Below are 18,723 nucleotides of genomic sequence, written 5' to 3' on the forward strand. Positions count from 1 at the left end.
CATAATTATACTTTTATATTTAACTGTTTTTAACACTTAATTCTCACAAAAATAATAATAAATTTTAACAAATTTTTGTTTAAATAAACTCAAAAAGATAATTCTCCAATAAACCTTTGAAGATGCATTTACCACATTATATCTATTTGATATTGCAAATCAAGTTGGACACCACTATATTTTTTCTTTTATCACACTGCAAGAAAAATCTCAAATAATGATTAAATTTAGTGACCTAATATAATTAGTCACTATAGTGACATGTTTAGATACTAATTTATAAACTAAAAATTATTGGTAACTAAACTAGTTTTAAAAAAAATATAATTGGTTTCTAAATTGGTCACTAAAATAGTTTCTCTTATGAATTGATATCTAAATTGGTCACTAACATTAATTACCTAGGTTTTGGTTACTAAAGGTCTAAATAATTAATTAGAAACTAGTTTTTTAATATTTTAAATCCACTAAATTATTCATGAGTTTAGGAGTGATTATATGATGCATTTATAATCCAAGTATACAAAGTCTTTCTAGGTTATATAATAATAAATTGTTATTTAAATAAAAGGTTCACAATTTCTAGAGTGAATACAGAATATACACTTTATTTTTCTTAGAAAAACTTCATACTTTTCATGAAGGATTTACAATTCAATCTCTTTGTATTTAACTTATTATTCACGCACTTAAGGTCTTTGGCACTTTTTAGCACGCTTGGGTAAAATTGATAAAGTGTCTCAAGACTTCTTTTTTTCTTACCTTGTGTTGTTTTCCTTATATAAGTATCCAAAAAGTATCATGAAGGTTGTGCTTAAGAGTCACCGTTTGTCGGAGATTTCTTAGAGGGTCATGACTTTTTATTGGCATCCTCTAATTGTGATACTTTAAGGTGATTCAAATACACTTATTTATCTCTTAGAATTTAAGTATTAATACTATTCATATTTTAAATTATTACATTAAAATTTATTATTTTATGTCAACATTTTTTTTTAATTACTAAAATTAATTTCTAACATTAATAATGTTTAAATTTTCTTAAAAATATTTTTATTCACTAATTTAGTATTTTATATCGATATTAATTATACGTATTTTTAAATAATCTTAAAAAAGTATTTCTTACGTAATAAATTTAATTTGGAAAATTTCCATTTTAAATCTATTAAATAAAAGAAGACTCCAAATTGGCTTCGCATAGTGTATTTCCAGCAGGAAAAGCGACAAAAATATTTAAAACAGTCGTGTTAGGAAATCGCGTACAGGACCAGATTTCCTTTTATAACCACCAAATAGATCTAGTATCATCAATATTGTTGGAGGAATTTTTTTTTTTAGAATTTATTCAAGAAAAAATAAAATTCAGACTGCAACAGAGTCAATCGAGAGTTCAACAAGTGCAACACGCGTCTCTCTTCTTTTTCCATTGTTTATTTGTTGTTCTGTGCCAAAAAAGCTCAAGTTTCTCTTCCAACTCTATTTTCCCCACGAACCCATTTTTCATTTTCCCGAAAAGATCACAACTTTCAATTGATACTTCCTCTTTTTTCGTGTTCCTGTTTTCGATTGATGGGCATCTCTTCAAATCTGGAATCATAGACATTCTCATTGCACACCGCATGGACAGGGACAAGGACAAGTCTCACACTCGCTGTTTTTTTCACAGTTTTGTTAAACACTTCAAATTCGGTTCCAGTAAAGGTAAATCCTCTCTATCCTCTATCCTCTTCCATTTAAACCGTTTAATTTTCTGGTAGACGAATTGTCTGATTTTACTAGAATTCTGTTTCTACTCTGTGTTTGGTAAGAGGGAAACGATGAAGCTGATATACAGAGAATGGCTGCGCAAGAGCAGAAGATTTTTGCCTACGAAACCTTGGCTGCTGTCACCAAGAATTTTAGTAATATTCACAAGCTAGGCGAGGGAGGTTTTGGCCCTGTCTACAAGGTATAATCATAATCAGCTTTTAATTGGTTCGTTCTAGTGTGAAATTCAATCAAACCTAGTTCTGGATTCAATGTTTTTCTAGTATTTGGCTTTTCCCTTTTGTGAAAATTCTCAAAAATAAAAATGCTCACTACTGTATCTTACGTGTTTGTGATTAGTGGAATTTGGGTTTTTGGGTTGTTTGCAGGGGAAGCTGAATGATGGAAGAGAGATTGCTGTGAAGAAGTTATCACAGAGTTCAAATCAAGGGAAAAAAGAGTTCATGAACGAGGCCAAGTTATTGGCTCGTGTGCAGCATCGGAATGTGGTGAATTTGGTGGGTTATTGTGTCCACGGGAACGAAAAGCTACTTGTTTATGAGTATGTTGCTCATGAAAGCCTAGACAAGTTTCTTTTCAGTGAGTGCTTCTTCAATGCCCACTCGCTCCTTCATCATTCATCAAATCATCACTTCCTTATTTTCCTTGTCGTTTATGTTATACACTATTTACAAAAAACAAAAACGGATTTGAATTTAGTAATCCAGTCTGAAGAAACTTTGTGTGCCCAAAGAAACTCTAGAAGAGACCTTGACTTTTCCGTATTCATTTGTTTGATTCATAGGATAAGTTTGAAGGAGTTAATAGAATGTTTACCATGAAACTCTTTCATTCATGTTATCTAAGCTATGACATGGCATGAGGACTTTTTGTTGCATGAAGCATCCCTAGGATTTTGTTTACCTTTTGAATGTTAATGAATGAAAAGTAGCAGCAGTTGTTGGGAGTTGTTAGCAGAGGAACATTGAAGTTTGGATTAGGCATCGAGCTTCTAGGAAGGATAGTGTATGGAAAGGAAGTGTTGTTTTGTAGATTTTTTTGTTGTGGTTGTCACTAATCCCACCAAACATAATAAAATGTTGATTGGGGAATTAAGGAGGTTGTGTGTTTGTTGATGTTGATGTTGTTTTGTTATTTTTATAACAGTGGTAAGTTGAAATGGATGCAGAATCACAAAAGAGAGAGAAGTTGGATTGGAAACGTAGGTTGGGCATAATCACAGGCGTGGCAAAGGGGTTACTTTATCTACACGAAGACTCACACAATTGCATCATCCATCGTGACATCAAGGCCAGTAATATCTTGCTTGATGACAAATGGACGCCCAAGATTGCAGATTTCGGCATGGCGCGTCTCTTCCCTGAAGATCAGACCCAAGTCAACACACGTGTGGCTGGAACCAAGTAAGCCTTGCCTTTGCCTATCGTTTTTTATTTTATTTTTTTCAAAAGATTTCTACCAAATTTTGAATATGTTTCTGCTTAAATAATCGCATGTGGACCGTGGGAGTAAAGCAAAACAAAATTTAATACTTCTTCTTCGCATACACACTAGTTTGGATCATTTCCACGTTTTTTGGTATCATGTAGTATATTTTATTAAAGATACTTTGTTTTCCGAGGTTATTTTCTTCGACGATTTTAGTAATTCAAGATTATCATAATTCATCCATGAAACTTCACACTCTTACGTAACTTTAATAATAATAATTACTTTTGCCAAGGATCCAGCTCAAAAGTTTGAATGATTCAATTTTAGGTTCGGTCATACATTTATGATGAGGAAAAGTAACTATTTCATAAAAATGATAAATTTAATTATATTTAAAATGGCATAAAAATTAGTGTTTCGAGTTAACATAAGTAAATTAAAGAATTAAACGTGCAAGTTAACAATATACAAATTGCTACAACCTGAGAATAATAAGAAAAAATAATTGAAGATGAGGTTAAATTAATATTTATAACTATAAACAAAACAAAATGAGTTCATTTTCTTTTTACGTTTTTTTATTTCCAATATACCCTTTAATTATATAAATCAATTTATTTATTTATTTTGTATGATATTCTTCCATTCCAAGGAAGTTGAAAGACTGATTCCCTCGAACCGCTTTTTTTTTTTTTTTTATACCTTCTAAGTTCTCATTTGTTCTCTTGCTATTGATGACTTCAAAATTTTGTTAGCTTAAATTTAAATATTTAAAATAATATATTAAATTTAAACAAAACAACAACAAATAAAGTATATAAATAGAGATGTTTAAAAATATAAATTAATATACACATAATAATTTTACGTATTAATAATAATAATAACAATAATAATTAACTTTTAACTATATAAAATAAAATGACATGATAAAAATTCGGGCACCGTTACTAATGTTCTCTTTTGCATAATGTACAGAAGTATTTATTTTATCAAACATTATCAACTAATATAACTAATTAATGAATCTGAAATTTCATCAAAATCTTCTTCGAATTTGAATGAATTCATGTATTTTTTTTTTCATTTTGCTAAACAGTTTCATTTGAATCGTCAGGTCAAGTTAACATTAAACGGTCATCATGCACTTTATATAATATTTTGAGTAATAAATTCTACAGCGTCAATTTTATAAGTAATATTTTATAATATTAATGTTTGATGAAATCTTATATAGTTTTAAAAGTAAACAACATTAAACATTACGTTTTCAGCGCTCATAATATGACTTTTACATTTTTATCACTAAAATATATGTGAAAATGTTTTCTACCTTGTTTCTCCTTTTGCCATCAACCCATAGGATCTCCTCATATATCAAATCAACAGATTAAGAAACTGGCGTATTAGTTACGGCACGTCTTGCATTGCATGTGTTTGATGATATGACTGACTAGTCAAGTCAAGTGTTTTGACCAGTTGTGATCGTTTGTTTGTGGCTTATAGTTTTTTACTCTTAACTAATTACTCGTACGTGGGAATTGTTCAGTGGATACATGGCTCCAGAATATGTTATGCATGGAAATTTATCAGTGAAGGCAGATGTATTTAGTTATGGAGTTTTGGTACTGGAGTTGATCACCGGCCACAGAAACTCCTCTTTCAATTTGGATGTGGACGCCCAGAACATGCTTGATTGGGTAACACTCTTTATTAAGATTATTCTTTACTTCCATCACTTTACTATTATGACCCCATCACCAATTATATATAGCATTTTCTTGTTCTCGTTGACATTTCAGCAAGTTCTGAGGACTTTTTCTTTGATCAACCGATTAATTAATAGCAACGGTGGTCATGAATTGTATATCTTTTGAGTCTTCACAAAATTAACTCTCCCCACCAACACCTACAACCTACATCACCATTACCGCATACCCACATAAGCAAGTTGCATTTAGAATTGATGGAGAGTGGTTTGTTTTTGTGGTTATAATAGGCATACAAGATGTACAAGAAAGGGAAGAGCTTAGAAATTGTGGATCCAACGTTAGCAGGTACAATGGTAGATGAAGAGGTAGCAATGTGCATTCAAATGGGTTTGTTATGCACTCAAGGTGATCCACAGCTACGTCCCACGATGAGGCGTGTGGTGGTGATGTTGTCAAGGAAACCAGGCCAGATGCAGGAACCATCGAGACCAGGGGTGCCTGGTTCAAGATACAGAAGACCTCGAAGACACTCTGCATTGTCTTCCACATTGGGTACCTCAGGTGCCTCCGATTCACACACTTTTGATTCAAGTAATTATACCACTGTCACTAACAGTGCCACTGGGACCAGCTCTGCCACAGTTGAAACAGACCCCAAAGGTAAACGTCCAATGCGGGAGGGTTAGGCTCATTGTATTTGTTTTTATCTACTATGGTGTTATTCTTTTTGTAATGTAAGTATATCTGGTGTGAAAACTGAGTAGAATGTACATAGTGGGAGGGGTTAGATAGGCTAGGAATGCCTAGTGAATTCTTATTCTTTAATTAATGTTTACAAGTGAGAAATGGGAAGAAGTTAAGTATTCTCATTTTCCATGCTCCAACAAAATGGTTTGGTTGGTGTTGAGTTCTTTATTGCCACTTGGCATTACAAATGATTACGCCTCATTGTTACGTACCCAGATTTCTGATCTCCTGAGAGGGATCTATTCACACTTTGTTGTTACCCAGATTTGAATCTCCTATGAGAAATCTGTTCACAGTTGTAGGTTGAATGTACCTTTTCAATAATTTTTGTCATATGCATATATATCAATTGTAAACACCAAATTTTGTCTTTTTCCTTATACCTAATGGTTTTGTTTTACAAGTTCTGTCATTTTACAAACGAGTTTCTTTTTTTTCCCGTGAAGCACCAACAGAGTGACTTAAATCTCTTCATAGCTACTAAGCTTCCTGGTATCTTAAGTATATTGGATTTGCTCCTCGATAGTGATTCTACGGTCTGTAAATGATAGAAGAGGAATGGAAAATAAAATAAAACAATTATTTCGGAGTTCATAAATACTGCAAAAATAGAGACTTGAACAGGGTTGAAAAGGTTAAGAAAAAAGAGAATAAGGTGTAAGAACAACGAGGAGTAGTAATTCAATAATTTGTTGGAGTTTAATTGTAAGTTGGAGCAACATATTGTAAAATGTTTTAATTGAGTAAGTGAGAAAAACTTACAAACTTATTATCTTATGATTTTTTTTTAATGATATAGTACGTTCTATTGTTAGTTAATTCATGATTTATTGGTGAAAATATTTTAGATTCAAATGAGCTTGAAGTGGGTGCATCATAGGTTTATAGATCTCTTATATCAAGAGTTTTCTTGATTAGAGATGACAAATAAATTCATGTTTGTAGGTATTCGTTTCCGTTTTGAAATATTCACATTGACTAGATATGAATATGGATATAAATAATATCCGAAAATTTTAAACGGGGATGAGAATGAGAATATATATATCTCTACCCAAATACCCGTCCAAATATCTATAATATATATATATATATATATATATATATATATATATATATATATATATATATATATTTATATATATATATATAGATATATTATCCAATTTAAAATTGAAAAAACTATTGTCCAATACAAAGAGTACACTTAGCTTGAAAACAAAACAACAAAACAAAACTCTCACAATTTGATATAAAAAATATTGAGGTGATTTTTAAATCTAAATTTAGGTTTCATAACTAATGAATTTTTTCAAGAGTAAAATTTTTCAAATTATATACGTATAAATATTTAATGATTAAAATAGGATAAATTGTAATCATAATTATTTAATTGAACATATATAATTATAATTTAGAATTAACTCTTTTTATCTTTAAAAAATCAAGGTTGTATAGTAATTGTATTTGAAAGGTTCAAGATCACTTGTTTTCTTTTATGATGATTAAGCAACAAAAAGTTTGTAGCACTCGTAAAATTAATTTCCTAAATACAGCTAAGAAAAGTAAGAAAAGTAAGGGGAAACAAAACTTAAGCCGAATGCTAGATAACTAAAGAAGAATTAAATAATATATAATTGAAAATATCAATCAACTAGAAAATAAAATAAAACATTATTCCTTCCTTGACATTTGGTGGGTCAGGATAACAAGATATAAGAAAAATCAATTTTAGATAAATTTACATTACAATAAACATGTCATAGTATCTAAAATATATGATAACAATCTCCCATCGATTTTATTCAAAATAACTCAAGTGAAATGATTGACACTTGTTTCTTTTAAAGGTTTTGTTGTAAAATTACCTTTCTTTTGAATTTCTTTCCCGTCTTCTTTATTTGTGCTTATGAGTTTACAATTTTGTCCATTGTTTTCTCTGTTTAAATAAAAGCAATTGTTTGAGGTTATTGTCATTTTAGTTTTTCCAGTTCTAGGATGGAGGGATAAGTGTAGGTGATTGACTTGATGGATGTTTCTATGCATAAGTGTTTCTTCAAGTGTTGTCTTTGTTTAGTTCTCCAGAAATTTTGAAGTTTTCATTGGTTCTGCAATTTTAATTATAAGGTGGGTTATGTGTTTTTAATCATAAGGTGGGTTCTGCGTCTTCAATGGTATTTGTATTTTATTATAGTCATTGTTCTATGGTTTAGTTTCTTCTTTCTTTATGTTATATTTTTTATTTGTGGTTCTTGGTTAATGTTATTGTTTATTAAGTTTTGAAGTTGTTTTGAGCTTCTGAGGTCGTTAGGTTCGTCGCAAGGTAAAATCTTTTATTTTTAAAAACCCTAAATACTAAAATATTATATTGAAATCTTTTTATTTCTATGTTACATTAGTTGTCACAAAATGACCAAGAAATTTAATATGATCAAGGATATCGATGAGAAGAAAGAAACATTAAAACTAACTGTTAGAATAAAAGACACGTGGTTTGTTCAACCGTGATGTCAATCGTCACATGAAGTTAATTGTTTTGGATCAGAAGGTAAATGAATTGTATTGTTGTGCATGTTTGATGAAATGTGGAAAATTTGTGTTGAATTTAAATTGTTGTTGTGATTGTTATTGTGTTAGGGTGATATGATACCTACAATGGTGAGAAAAGGAAGGTTTAGGTTTGTGGGAGGACAAGTTGGTTGAGATTCATACCTGTATAATGCATAATTTCAAGATCTTGAAGAACCAAAGTTTGATAGCTAATTGAAATTAACATTCTAGCTACCTAACAATTATATGTAGCAAGGTGAGTCGGAAGAAAGCAAAAGCTTACATTAGAAGCTATACTAGATTTTAGTGAAGTTGCATGGAGATTAAATTCTTTTGACTGTTAATTTTTGGAGAAAAAGACAGAGTTTGGAAAAATTTGATGTTTAGAACCCATGATTCAACTTTTGAAAATTTTGATTAGTTTTTGTTATAGAATCCAAATTAGCTAATGATGCTTCATCTTTTTAACAATGTCATGATCTTTTTATAATTGATTTCCCATTGTATATTGCCTATTGCTTTCTTTGTTCATTTTAGTAAAACTATTCTGAATTGTTCAAAAAATAGTAACGTTTGAGTGAGCATGGTTTGTTTTATTGTTCCTTGAATATCTATCAAGAACTTGAGACTATTTAGTTGTTATTTTGTGTATTTGGAATGTATTGATGCTAAATTTGTAGTTTGGGATAATTTTGACGTATAACTTGAAAGTTGTTTTGCTTTACAAGTGACAATCAATCAATGAATTGGAGTAGTTAAATATCCAAGTATTGCTAAAGGGTTATATGTTTCCTATCAATATCAGATTATTTTCGACCCCCTCCAAATATTGATTTGCACAACTAATTTGTTGTTTTATTCAAACTTCCAAGTTTGTAGCTTTACAACTTATACTAATTTCAATAACAAAATTTGTGAACTGTAAGGTAGTAGTTTTAGAAGGAGCTCTCTAAGTATACCTTCTATAGCCTTATAAAATTGGAGTCTGCTAATGGTAGATGCCATTGCAGAAAAGATCAATAAACTTATAACAGCATTTGCAGTCACCTTAATATATTTTTCAACGAAAAAAAGTACATTACTATAAAGGAGAACATGTATATTAGTGCTTATTATAAATCCTCCTAAAAAGAGAAAATATTAGAGAAAGTAGAGTCATTGATTCAGTAGAATGAGAAAGAGAAATTCCTTTATAAGAGGAAAGATCCACACTAAATGTTTAAAGGAATAACAAGGCATTCAAATTTTTTGCACATTAGCAATTGCATTTTTAGTGAGCTAGCCTTTATAGATTCTCCAATTCTTGTCATATCCCATTTGCATCATCATTGAGCATTATGATTTCCATCAGGGCAATAACTTTGAAGTGATAATACTAAGTTTTACTATCCTATTTGTTATCCATTGGTTTTTAGCTTTCTAATGCAATGTTAATTCATCCTGATTCAAAGTTTATTGAAATTCATTTGTTTAATACTTTTCCAGCTTTCCAAGGAATGGGTTCATTGTGTTTAGGTTAGTTTGTTTGCTCTTAATCCCTCCACTAAAATTGGGTCATCTATTCTTGTATCATTGAACATTAATTTATTCTATTTCCTCATATCCATGTTCCTCAGTTTGTCATTGATTCCTTCATTTGCTCTTCAAGTTTTCTCAACTGTCTATGTATGTCTTATACTTGAGCCCTCTCAAATTGAAAGGGTTTATATATGGGTCTTCTATAATAATCCATACCTATCTTGCACAAGATAAGTTTGTTGTATGAAAACTAAACCATGGGAAGAACCTCAATAAATGTCCCTACTATACATTAGGGGATTGCATTTAGTTGGCATTTCAAAATATTTTAAAAGACTTACCATATTCAATTAGTATTTTTGAACATTAAAAAATGGTGTTGTGTGTTTTTTAAATATCAAAGTGCTATGTGTTTATATTACTATGATTATTATTTTTAACGAGTGTTTATAGTGTTTATATGAATAAATTTATGATATTTCATATTATCATAATGCTTATTCATTTATGTCAATCTCAAGGACCTTATTTTTATTTTATTTGTTCTTTTATTAATGTTAAACAATTATGTCAATGTTAACTTTCTTAGCTTAGTTAAACGATATTGTTTTTTTTTCTTTTTCCAATTTCAAATTGAGGTAATGATTGAGTTACTAAATGGAGCAGGTGCACCTTGATTACCTGGAAAATGGCCTTGACATTATAATCACAACATCTTATCAAGTGAATTGGTTTAACAGTGTCATATTTCTTTGTTGTTTGTTGTTTGTTGTTTGTTGTTAATGCTGAACTTGAGGTAGTTATTTGTGTATTGGCCATCATTCAAGGTTTTAAAGACAAAGGCTATACTGATGAAGAGATTGAAGCCATGCTCAGAAGGACTATTCAAATTGCTCGCAAGACGCGTGAATTGTACTATAAAGGATGTTCTGAATGTTGTTTTGGTGATGAGGCTGAGGGTAAAATCCTCCAACAGTGGCCTATCCTGATTGTTGTGTCAGTGGGAAGCTATGAAGCTTGTTTAGCCGATGAATCAAAGTACAATCGAAATGATTAAGATTTATTCTTTAGCATTAGTCGTGGTTTGTTTACTTGTGGTGTTGTGGGCGTTTCTTCTTATCTGTTATATAGCCCATGTATTAACAAATAATGAAGACGATATACTTTATGATTATTATATGATGTGTTTCCAAGGTCACATGTTTAGCTTTGTAATGTATGCATATTCATATAATAATTTCCAAAGGCAATTACTGTTTTTGGACAGGATGCACAAGAAGGATGACCTGAATCATGCAACCCAAAATCTAATGAACTCAAGTTGCAAAGCAAAGGCATTTTATAGGATCGAGTATTTTTTTGAATTTATTGAACAAAATAAGGGCATAATTTTCTTAAAAAGAGTATAATTTTATCCTATAATTTTTTTCAATGGACTATATATTCTTTCTCATATTATTGCGCACACTCACCTATTGTATGAAATTCTCATTCTCATATGTTTGTTTAACGTACGACTTATTTGACATGTTATTGCAGATTGTGGACGAATTACAATTTTAGGAAAAGAACCATGTCTCCTTGTTGTTGAGTTTTGTTTAGAAAGTTGGGCTTCAAATACTTGTAATAATCTTAAACTATTCAAATAGAATTTTCTCTAATGAAAAGTGTTGAAAGAATTCCATAATAAATCAATGTGTTGTTGAAATATTCTTTTTTGTCCTTTCTGATAAGTTATAAGATTAAAATGTGAATTGATGTTAAAATCAATGTCTAATCTCTCAGAAAATGTTGAATATGAGTATAATCTAACTATTGTAAAAATCACGATCCCTTCTCAATAAAATATGCAGAATTAAAAAGTGTACAATGAAATGGTAGGTATGCACCTATGAACATTTATTCTCTGTTTGTAGGTTATGTTTGCCTCTTAATTGCTCCGAAAAAGATTTCACAAAAATACACATGTATTTTCTCTCAAAAACTCAAACTAGTACCACATTTAACATACCAATTTCAAAGCTACTTAAAAAAGAACTATGATAATCAAACTCAAGATATCATTATGACCTTAAACTAATACATATTTATCTTTACTTATAAAATTCCACATATAACACAATTTTAGACAAGTAAACTACTCGATATAAGTCAACTAAAAAAAAGAATAAAAAGAAACTTATTCTAAACTAAAAAATGAATGATATGTTATGTTCTTCTGACTACTAGGGTCACTAGAGGACATCTCAAGATTTAAAGTGATATATGAATCTTTGAAGGTATATAAAATATATATTAGAAAAATAGTGGTGTTTTGTAGAATGAAGTTTGAATAATTAAAATTTATAGTGAAAAATGTTGGATAGATTGATGAAGAAACAATCATCTTTATTCAAAGTACATAAACACTTAAAAAAACACATAACATGATGAAAAATAATTACATATCTATTAATAAGTTAAAATTCACAAAGTTACACAAAATACACACTCAATCTATAAAAATTATTATAAAAAAATAATAATAAACTTACAAAATATATATATATATATATATATATATATATATATATATATATATCGGAAATGATATTTAGACATATTTTGAACTTACTTTTGACATAGCTAACGTGTCAATCATTTTCCTTATTTAAAAATTTATTTTATTTTATTTTTAAATTGAAACACGTGTGGGAGAAGATGGGGAAGAGGTTCAACAGAGAGAACTCATAGTTTTCTCATTTGGCAGAGAGAACTGCAACTTGAGAGAAGAGAGAAACAATGCCTCGCGACATCATCGAACAGAGAAGTAGGGTTTGAGGTTTGGGTTCTCAACGGAGATGGGTGGTGGTTCGTTTTGACTTTGTTCTTTGTTTCACTCTCACAATCGCCAATGATTCATTTTCGTTCAAAAATGCATATGTGATTGAAATGTTTGTGGTTGGTTGTTTTGTGGGTGAGTTGTAGGGTTTTTCCATTCTATCGTTGTTGTTGGTGTAGATATCATTTAAGATTTAGGTTTTTTTTGAGTTGAAGATGACGACACTAAAATCACTCTTAACGGGAAAAAATATGACAGCAGGAGTCACACAATGTGGGGATCTATGTGCAAATACGTGGGGAGTTGTGTTGGAGTTTTTGTACAAGTACTGGACAGTTCTGCAAGTATGAGACATCATATTCAATGTACCTAATATGAACCATACAATGACATTGAAGTCCTCATGAAGAACTAAAAAGTCTGTTAGACCCAATCTTAATGAAAAAATATGACAACGGGAGTCACTGACATGTGGGGAGCCATGTGCAAATAAGTAGGGAGATGCGTTGAGGTTTTTGTACAAATACTAGACGATCATGTAAATATGAGACAACAACTTCAATATACCTAATGTCAACCACAAAAATCACATTGTTATCCTCATGAAGAACAAAAAGCTTCATTGGACCCAATCTTAACGAAAAAATATATATAACAGCAGAAGTCACACACATGTGGGGAACTATGTGCAAATAAGTGGGGAGTTACATTGGAGATTTTGTACAAATACTGGATAATTATGTAATTATGAGACAATATGTTCAATGTAGTTAATATGGATGACAAAAATGACATTGTAGTCCACATGAAAAAAAAAATCTGTTGGACCCAATCTTAACAAAATAAAATGACAGTAGGAGTCACACACACATGGGGAGCCATGTGCAAATAAGTGGGGAATTGCGTTAAGTTTTTGGTACAAATATAGAATTGTCCAAAATTTGTATATTTGTATATTTGGTACAAATACTGGACAATTCTATATTTGTACCAAAAACTTAACGTAACTCCCCACTTATTTGCACATGGCTCCCCATGTGTGTGTGACTCCTGTTGTCATTTTATTTTGTTAAGACTGGGTCCAACAGATTTTTTTTCTTCATGTGGACTGCAATGTCATTTTTGTCATCCATATTAAATACATTGAACATATTGTCTCATAATTACATAATTATCCAGTATTTGAACAAAATCTCCAATGTAACTTCCCACTTTTTTGCATATGGTTCCCCACATGTGTGTGATTCCTGCTGTCATTTTTTTTTTTCATTAAGATTGGATTCAACGGATTCTTATTTTTCTTCATGAAGACTGCAATGTAACCTTTTTTGGTTCATATTATATATATTGAACATGTCGTCTCATACTTACATAATTGTCTAGTATTTGTATTAAAATCCCAACGCAACTCTCCACTTCTTTGCACATGGTTCCCCTAATGTTTATGATTCCCTCTGTCATATTTTTTTCGTTAAGACTGGGTCAACCCGACTTTTTTGTTTTTCATGTAGACTGCAATGTCATTTTTGTGGTCCATATTAGGAACATTGAACATGTTGTCCAATATTTGTACAAAAAACTCAACGTAACTCCCCACTTATTTGCACATAGTTCCCCACATGTGTGTGACTTTTACTGTTATATTTTTTTTCGTTAAGATTGGGTCCAATGAAGCTTTCTGTTCTTCATGAGGATTGCAATGTGATTTTTGTGGTTGACATTAGGTACATTAAAGTTGTTGTCTCATATTTAGTTCTTTCATGAGGACTTCAATGTCATTTTATGGTTCATATTAGGTACATTGAACAGGATGTCTCATACTTGTAGAACTGTTCAGTATTTGTACAAAAACTCCAATGCAACTCCCCACCTATTTGCACATAAATTCCCACATTGTGTGACTCCTGCTGTCATATTTTTTCCCGTTAAGAGTGGTTCTAGTGTCGTCATCTTCAACTCAAAAAAAACCTAAATCCTAAATGATATCTACACCAACAACAACGATAGAATGGAAAAACCCTACAACTCACCCACAAAACAACTAACCACAAACATTTCAATCACGTATGCATTTTTGAACGAAAATGAATCATTGACGATTGTGAGAGTGAAACAAAGAACAAAGTCAAAACGAACCACCACCCATCTCCGTTGAGAACCCAAACCTCAAACCCTACTTCTTTGTTCGATGACGTCGCGAGACATTGCTTCTCTCTTCTCTCAAGTTGCAGTTCTCTCTGCCAAATGAGAAAACTGAGTTCTCTCTGTTGAACCTCTTCCCCATCTTCTCCCACACATGTTTCAATTTTTTTAAAATAAAATAAAATAAATTTTTAAATAAGAAAAATGATTGACACGTCAGCTATGTAAAAAATAAGTTCAAAATATATGTCTAAATATCATTTCCGTATAAATGTGTGTATATGATTTATAATAAAATAAATAATATTTTAACCTATTGTAAGTGCATCTCTGATCATTCTTCTTAACTTGAAAATAACATGTGTTTGCAATTTTTCGTATTTGATTCTTTTAAGGAGGGAAACATGAAATTTGAGAATTTTGAGGGCAATTTATGTTTTTTTTTTATTGTAAGGTTAAATTTATGTATTGGTTTGGGAGATTTGAGAAATGACAAGTACTTCAAATGTAAGAGCATTTTTTTATAATTTGAAATAGTTAATTAAGATATATTTAATTTACTATCTGATTTATTTGACATTTTTATTATTAATTTTTAAAATTTTACATTAATGTTTTACCTTGATATTATCTCTAATGCTTAAAAGGGTAATAATAAGATGTAAACAGAACCGTAGGATTCAACCAAAAAAAAAAATGAAGAGAGAAGTAATGAGAAAGTAAGGTGAAAGGGCGTAGAAACCCTAGAGTGAGAAAGAGAAACAGAGAACAATGAGAAGAACTGTTCTGAGAAATGCAACTCTGTTCACACGAAACCTTCTTCACTCCGCCCCTGCACCCGCCGCTTCAACTCTTCTGCGACCAAAACTTTTCTGCTCCAATGAAACTCCACCGCCGCCGGTTCCCCAAAACCCCGACGACGTCGACAACAAAGGTATGCATCTCTCCCTATGTTCTCATCAATTGTAGCATTCTAACGGCGCCGTTTGACACATTGGATTTGCGTCGCCAGAGCTGAAGAGGCGGATTGAGGGCTACATGAAGGGTGACGAGCAGATGCTGCCGTCGATCATGGAGGCGATTCTGCAGCGGAAGCTGTCCGGGAAGCACGAGGAGACTGACGACGAGCTGATGGACGAGCTCAGCAGTCGCCCCCTTGACGACGTCGAAGACGGGGACTTCGAGTCCGATTTCGAGGACATGCACGAAACCGATGAAGAGATCGACGATTTGTACAACGCCAGGGATGAGGTGATGAAGAGGATGGTGCGGGACGAATACTTCAACATGGATGACAAAAAGTGGGACGACATTGTTGAGGATGGGATCAAGCACGGTTTTCTTAGGGACACCAAGGAGTGCGAGGAGATTCTCGAGGACATGCTCAGCTGGGACAAACTCCTCCCAGGTCCGTACACCATTCTCAATGTCATTGCACTTATTTTTTGTCATTCTGAATAATGCTGAGACCTAGTATGGGATTAGGCAAGTTAACATTTAGCACTCATTGCCGTATAATTAAGCTGGATGCTTGGTAGTATAATCTGGTAGCACTCACATTCATATGCTTGCTTACTCAAAGTCTCAACTATCTCTTCTTGTTCCATGTATCTTGCTTGCTCTTTGAAATGTCTTTCCCACTTTGGCAACATTCTGATTCATTACAACTACACTACCAGTTTCTTCCCCTACCATTAAACCCAACATCTAAAGGCGATAGTAAAAAATTTAGGTAAAGGTAAAAGTTTAAGTGCTCAATTAAATCCTGACCTTGGGATTTAAATAAAGGAAGATGCTCTAGTCAGATGTGGAATGATCCAGCACCCAACAGATAAGTCTTCACTTAAGAACACAAATAGGTACACATTAGTATAAGTTACTTAAGAAGAAGTATATCAAATGTTGCAATTTTTAAGGACATATATGCGCAGGGACAATTTAGAATTTTAAACCATTGACTTTTAATACTTTGTCTGTTTTATATTTAAATTTTAAGCAATCTTTAAACAAATTTATTGTTTATTTATCTTTTTTGAAATACTAAGCTCTATGTAACTAAATTAATAAAATTGCAATGAAATAATATCTAATGTAGTTTCTTATAAATTAATATGAAGTATATTAAATATATAATGATAAGCTAAAAGAACAAAACCTTAATATAGTTTCTTATGTGCTTATTATGGTGTTTTCCTACCATAATTGAATTATTAATCCTTATAATGAAAGTTTGCATTAAAGATTGACATAGTCTATCAAGGTGAACTCTAATTTGGACAGGAAAACTGGGCAAAAACACTTAAACTAATTGTGCTTAAATTTGATCTAAATCAAAGTTGGGGGAATCTCCTCCTTTTACCTCAGTTGCTTGTTCACATGTCTCAGTTTTTTTCATGTTACTTTTAGTGATATACCCTTGTGTAGTGAATAGTAATTAAGGTTACAGAAGAATGTAAGGGAATGCAATAGGTAAGTATCTCCCTTCACTGTTACTTTGTTGTTGGCTAGTAAGTTCACTTTTAAAAGATTTGTAGATTTCACTAGAATGCTATTTATCTTGTTATGTTTTTGTGCTTGACAGTTTTTGCAAGTTCCAGCACAATTTTCACGATCATGAATTTCTATTTGCATTTGAGATGTTTAACTTCAAATGTGTTCGTGAATAGTCAGGTTTAGAAGTGGTTAGAGTATGCTTATTTGTGCTGATTTTCTTTGGTTTAATGTCATGATAGATGATATAAAGCAGAAGGTGGAAATAAAATTTAATGAGCTAGGGGACATGTGTGAAAGAGGAGAACTTGAACCCGAAGAAGCTTATGAACAATTTAAGAAGTTTGAGGATGAGATGGTAGCAGAATACATGAAGATAATGGAAAAAGAGGAGGTCCCACAGTTTGATGATACTACTGTGCCGGATAAGAAAAAGGACTCGGACGATCCACCAGGTGAAGGTCCAATTTTGCGGTGGCAAACTCGGGTAGTCTTTGCTCCTGGTGGTGATGCCTGGCACCCGAAGAACAGGAAAGTGAAACTTTCTGTTACTGTGAAGGAGCTAGGGCTTTCAAAATACCAATTTCGCCGTCTCAGAGAATTGGTTGGAAAGCGTTATCATCCAGGGAGAGACGAGCTTACAATAACTAGTGAGAGGTAGAGTCCTATCTTCGTAAACATTCATTCATGTATTATTTGATCTTGCAGACTTGGTTATGGGTCTTAGTTCACTTGAATCAGCCACAATTGTGTTTAAATTTTTCTTTTCTGTATTTTGAAGGTATGAACATCGAGAAGAAAACAGAAAAGACTGCTTAAGGACACTTCTCTCACTCATTGAGGAGGCAGGAAAAGCTAATAAATTAGTAGATGATGCCCGGGCTTCATATGTAAAGGAGAGGCTCCGTGCCAATCCAGCATTCATGGAGAGGTTGCATGCGAAGTGCATGAGGTTGCGAGAATCTAATCAGGTTACTGCTTGAAGCTTTCAGGTCTGGTGTATGAATTTTTGAACATTCACCTGTCATAATTTTGTATTGCTCCCAGATTTTAGTTTCTTTCATGATCATTATCTTTATTTTTTTAAATTCGAGTCTTATCATGGGTTCCAGTTGCGGAAACAAGCTCTCTGCCTTGTAGTGCTTGATGAATAACGTATAATATTTACTTCTATCAGTTTTTGAATGCTAGTGATATGCCTTTGAGGAGAACACTGATCATGGATAAGACTGGATGTCCTCAAATTGAAGCTAGGAAGGATTAGTGCCATTTTGTACCTTTAACCACAATACATCGACCAATTCTAGCGTGCTTTTCCACAGAATAGAGAGAATATTTATCTCAGACAATCATAGACAGAATTATGATTAATAAACAATTGATCCTTGTTAAAAGAAAATGGTATTCTTCTTACACCTTATATAATTTTTGGACGCCTCTATTTTTTTTTTTTCTGGAAAGGGCTTCTGCAATGTATTATCTAACATTCTAGTTCATTGAATACATTTTACCGGAGCAAATGACCATTTTCTTAGTAGTAAA

At 31.9% G+C, this 18,723-nt stretch overlaps 2 protein-coding genes across 5 annotated transcripts; both read left to right on the forward strand.

Moving 5' to 3' along the window:
* The first annotated feature begins 1,311 nt into the window (after positions 1-1,311).
* Positions 1,312-6,040, forward strand: LOC114179895 (Protein kinase superfamily protein). Of its 2 annotated transcripts, none has more exons than XM_028066383.2 (6): positions 1,312-1,704; positions 1,812-1,951; positions 2,139-2,349; positions 2,939-3,173; positions 4,751-4,901; positions 5,201-6,040. In XM_028066383.2, the coding sequence occupies exons 1-6, from the start codon at positions 1,623-1,625 to the stop codon at positions 5,597-5,599; spliced, it is 1,218 nt and encodes a 405-aa protein (XP_027922184.1). In that variant the 5' UTR covers positions 1,312-1,622; the 3' UTR covers positions 5,600-6,040. The 2 variants fall into 2 exon arrangements, with proteins under 2 accessions (XP_027922184.1, XP_027922185.1); XM_028066384.2 differs by having other exon boundaries at positions 1,313-1,704; positions 1,783-1,951.
* Positions 6,041-15,354: 9,314 nt separating this feature from the next.
* LOC114179868 (uncharacterized) lies at positions 15,355-18,580 on the forward strand. 3 transcript variants are annotated; one of them, XM_028066351.2, is made up of 5 exons: positions 15,355-15,625; positions 15,704-16,099; positions 17,424-17,838; positions 17,963-18,173; positions 18,359-18,580. In XM_028066351.2, the coding sequence occupies exons 1-4, from the start codon at positions 15,463-15,465 to the stop codon at positions 18,162-18,164; spliced, it is 1,176 nt and encodes a 391-aa protein (XP_027922152.2). In that variant the 5' UTR covers positions 15,355-15,462; the 3' UTR covers positions 18,165-18,173; positions 18,359-18,580. The 3 variants fall into 3 exon arrangements, with proteins under 3 accessions (XP_027922152.2, XP_027922151.2, XP_027922150.2); XM_028066350.2 differs by having other exon boundaries at positions 18,373-18,580; XM_028066349.2 differs by lacking the exon at positions 18,359-18,580 and having other exon boundaries at positions 17,963-18,357.
* The last annotated feature ends 143 nt before the right edge of the window (positions 18,581-18,723 follow it).

The sequence above is a fragment of the Vigna unguiculata genome, chromosome 3 (assembly GCF_037176805.1).
Source record: "Vigna unguiculata cultivar grain cowpea cultivar isolate G323 ecotype 2 chromosome 3, ASM3717680v1, whole genome shotgun sequence".
Classification (NCBI taxonomy): domain Eukaryota; kingdom Viridiplantae; phylum Streptophyta; class Magnoliopsida; order Fabales; family Fabaceae; genus Vigna; species Vigna unguiculata.

Coding starts and splice junctions, on each gene's coding strand:
- LOC114179895 (XM_028066383.2), top strand. CDS start 1,623: ATGGACAGGGACAAGGACAAGTCTCACACTCGCTGTTTTTTTCACAGT. Junction 1,952..2,138: donor GTTTTGGCCCTGTCTACAAG/GTATAATCATAA, acceptor GGTTGTTTGCAG/GGGAAGCTGAATGATGGAAG. Junction 3,174..4,750: donor ACACGTGTGGCTGGAACCAA/GTAAGCCTTGCC, acceptor GGAATTGTTCAG/TGGATACATGGCTCCAGAAT.
- LOC114179868 (XM_028066351.2), top strand. CDS start 15,463: ATGAGAAGAACTGTTCTGAGAAATGCAACTCTGTTCACACGAAACCTT. Junction 15,626..15,703: donor CGACGACGTCGACAACAAAG/GTATGCATCTCT, acceptor TTGCGTCGCCAG/AGCTGAAGAGGCGGATTGAG. Junction 16,100..17,423: donor CTGGGACAAACTCCTCCCAG/GTCCGTACACCA, acceptor ATGTCATGATAG/ATGATATAAAGCAGAAGGTG.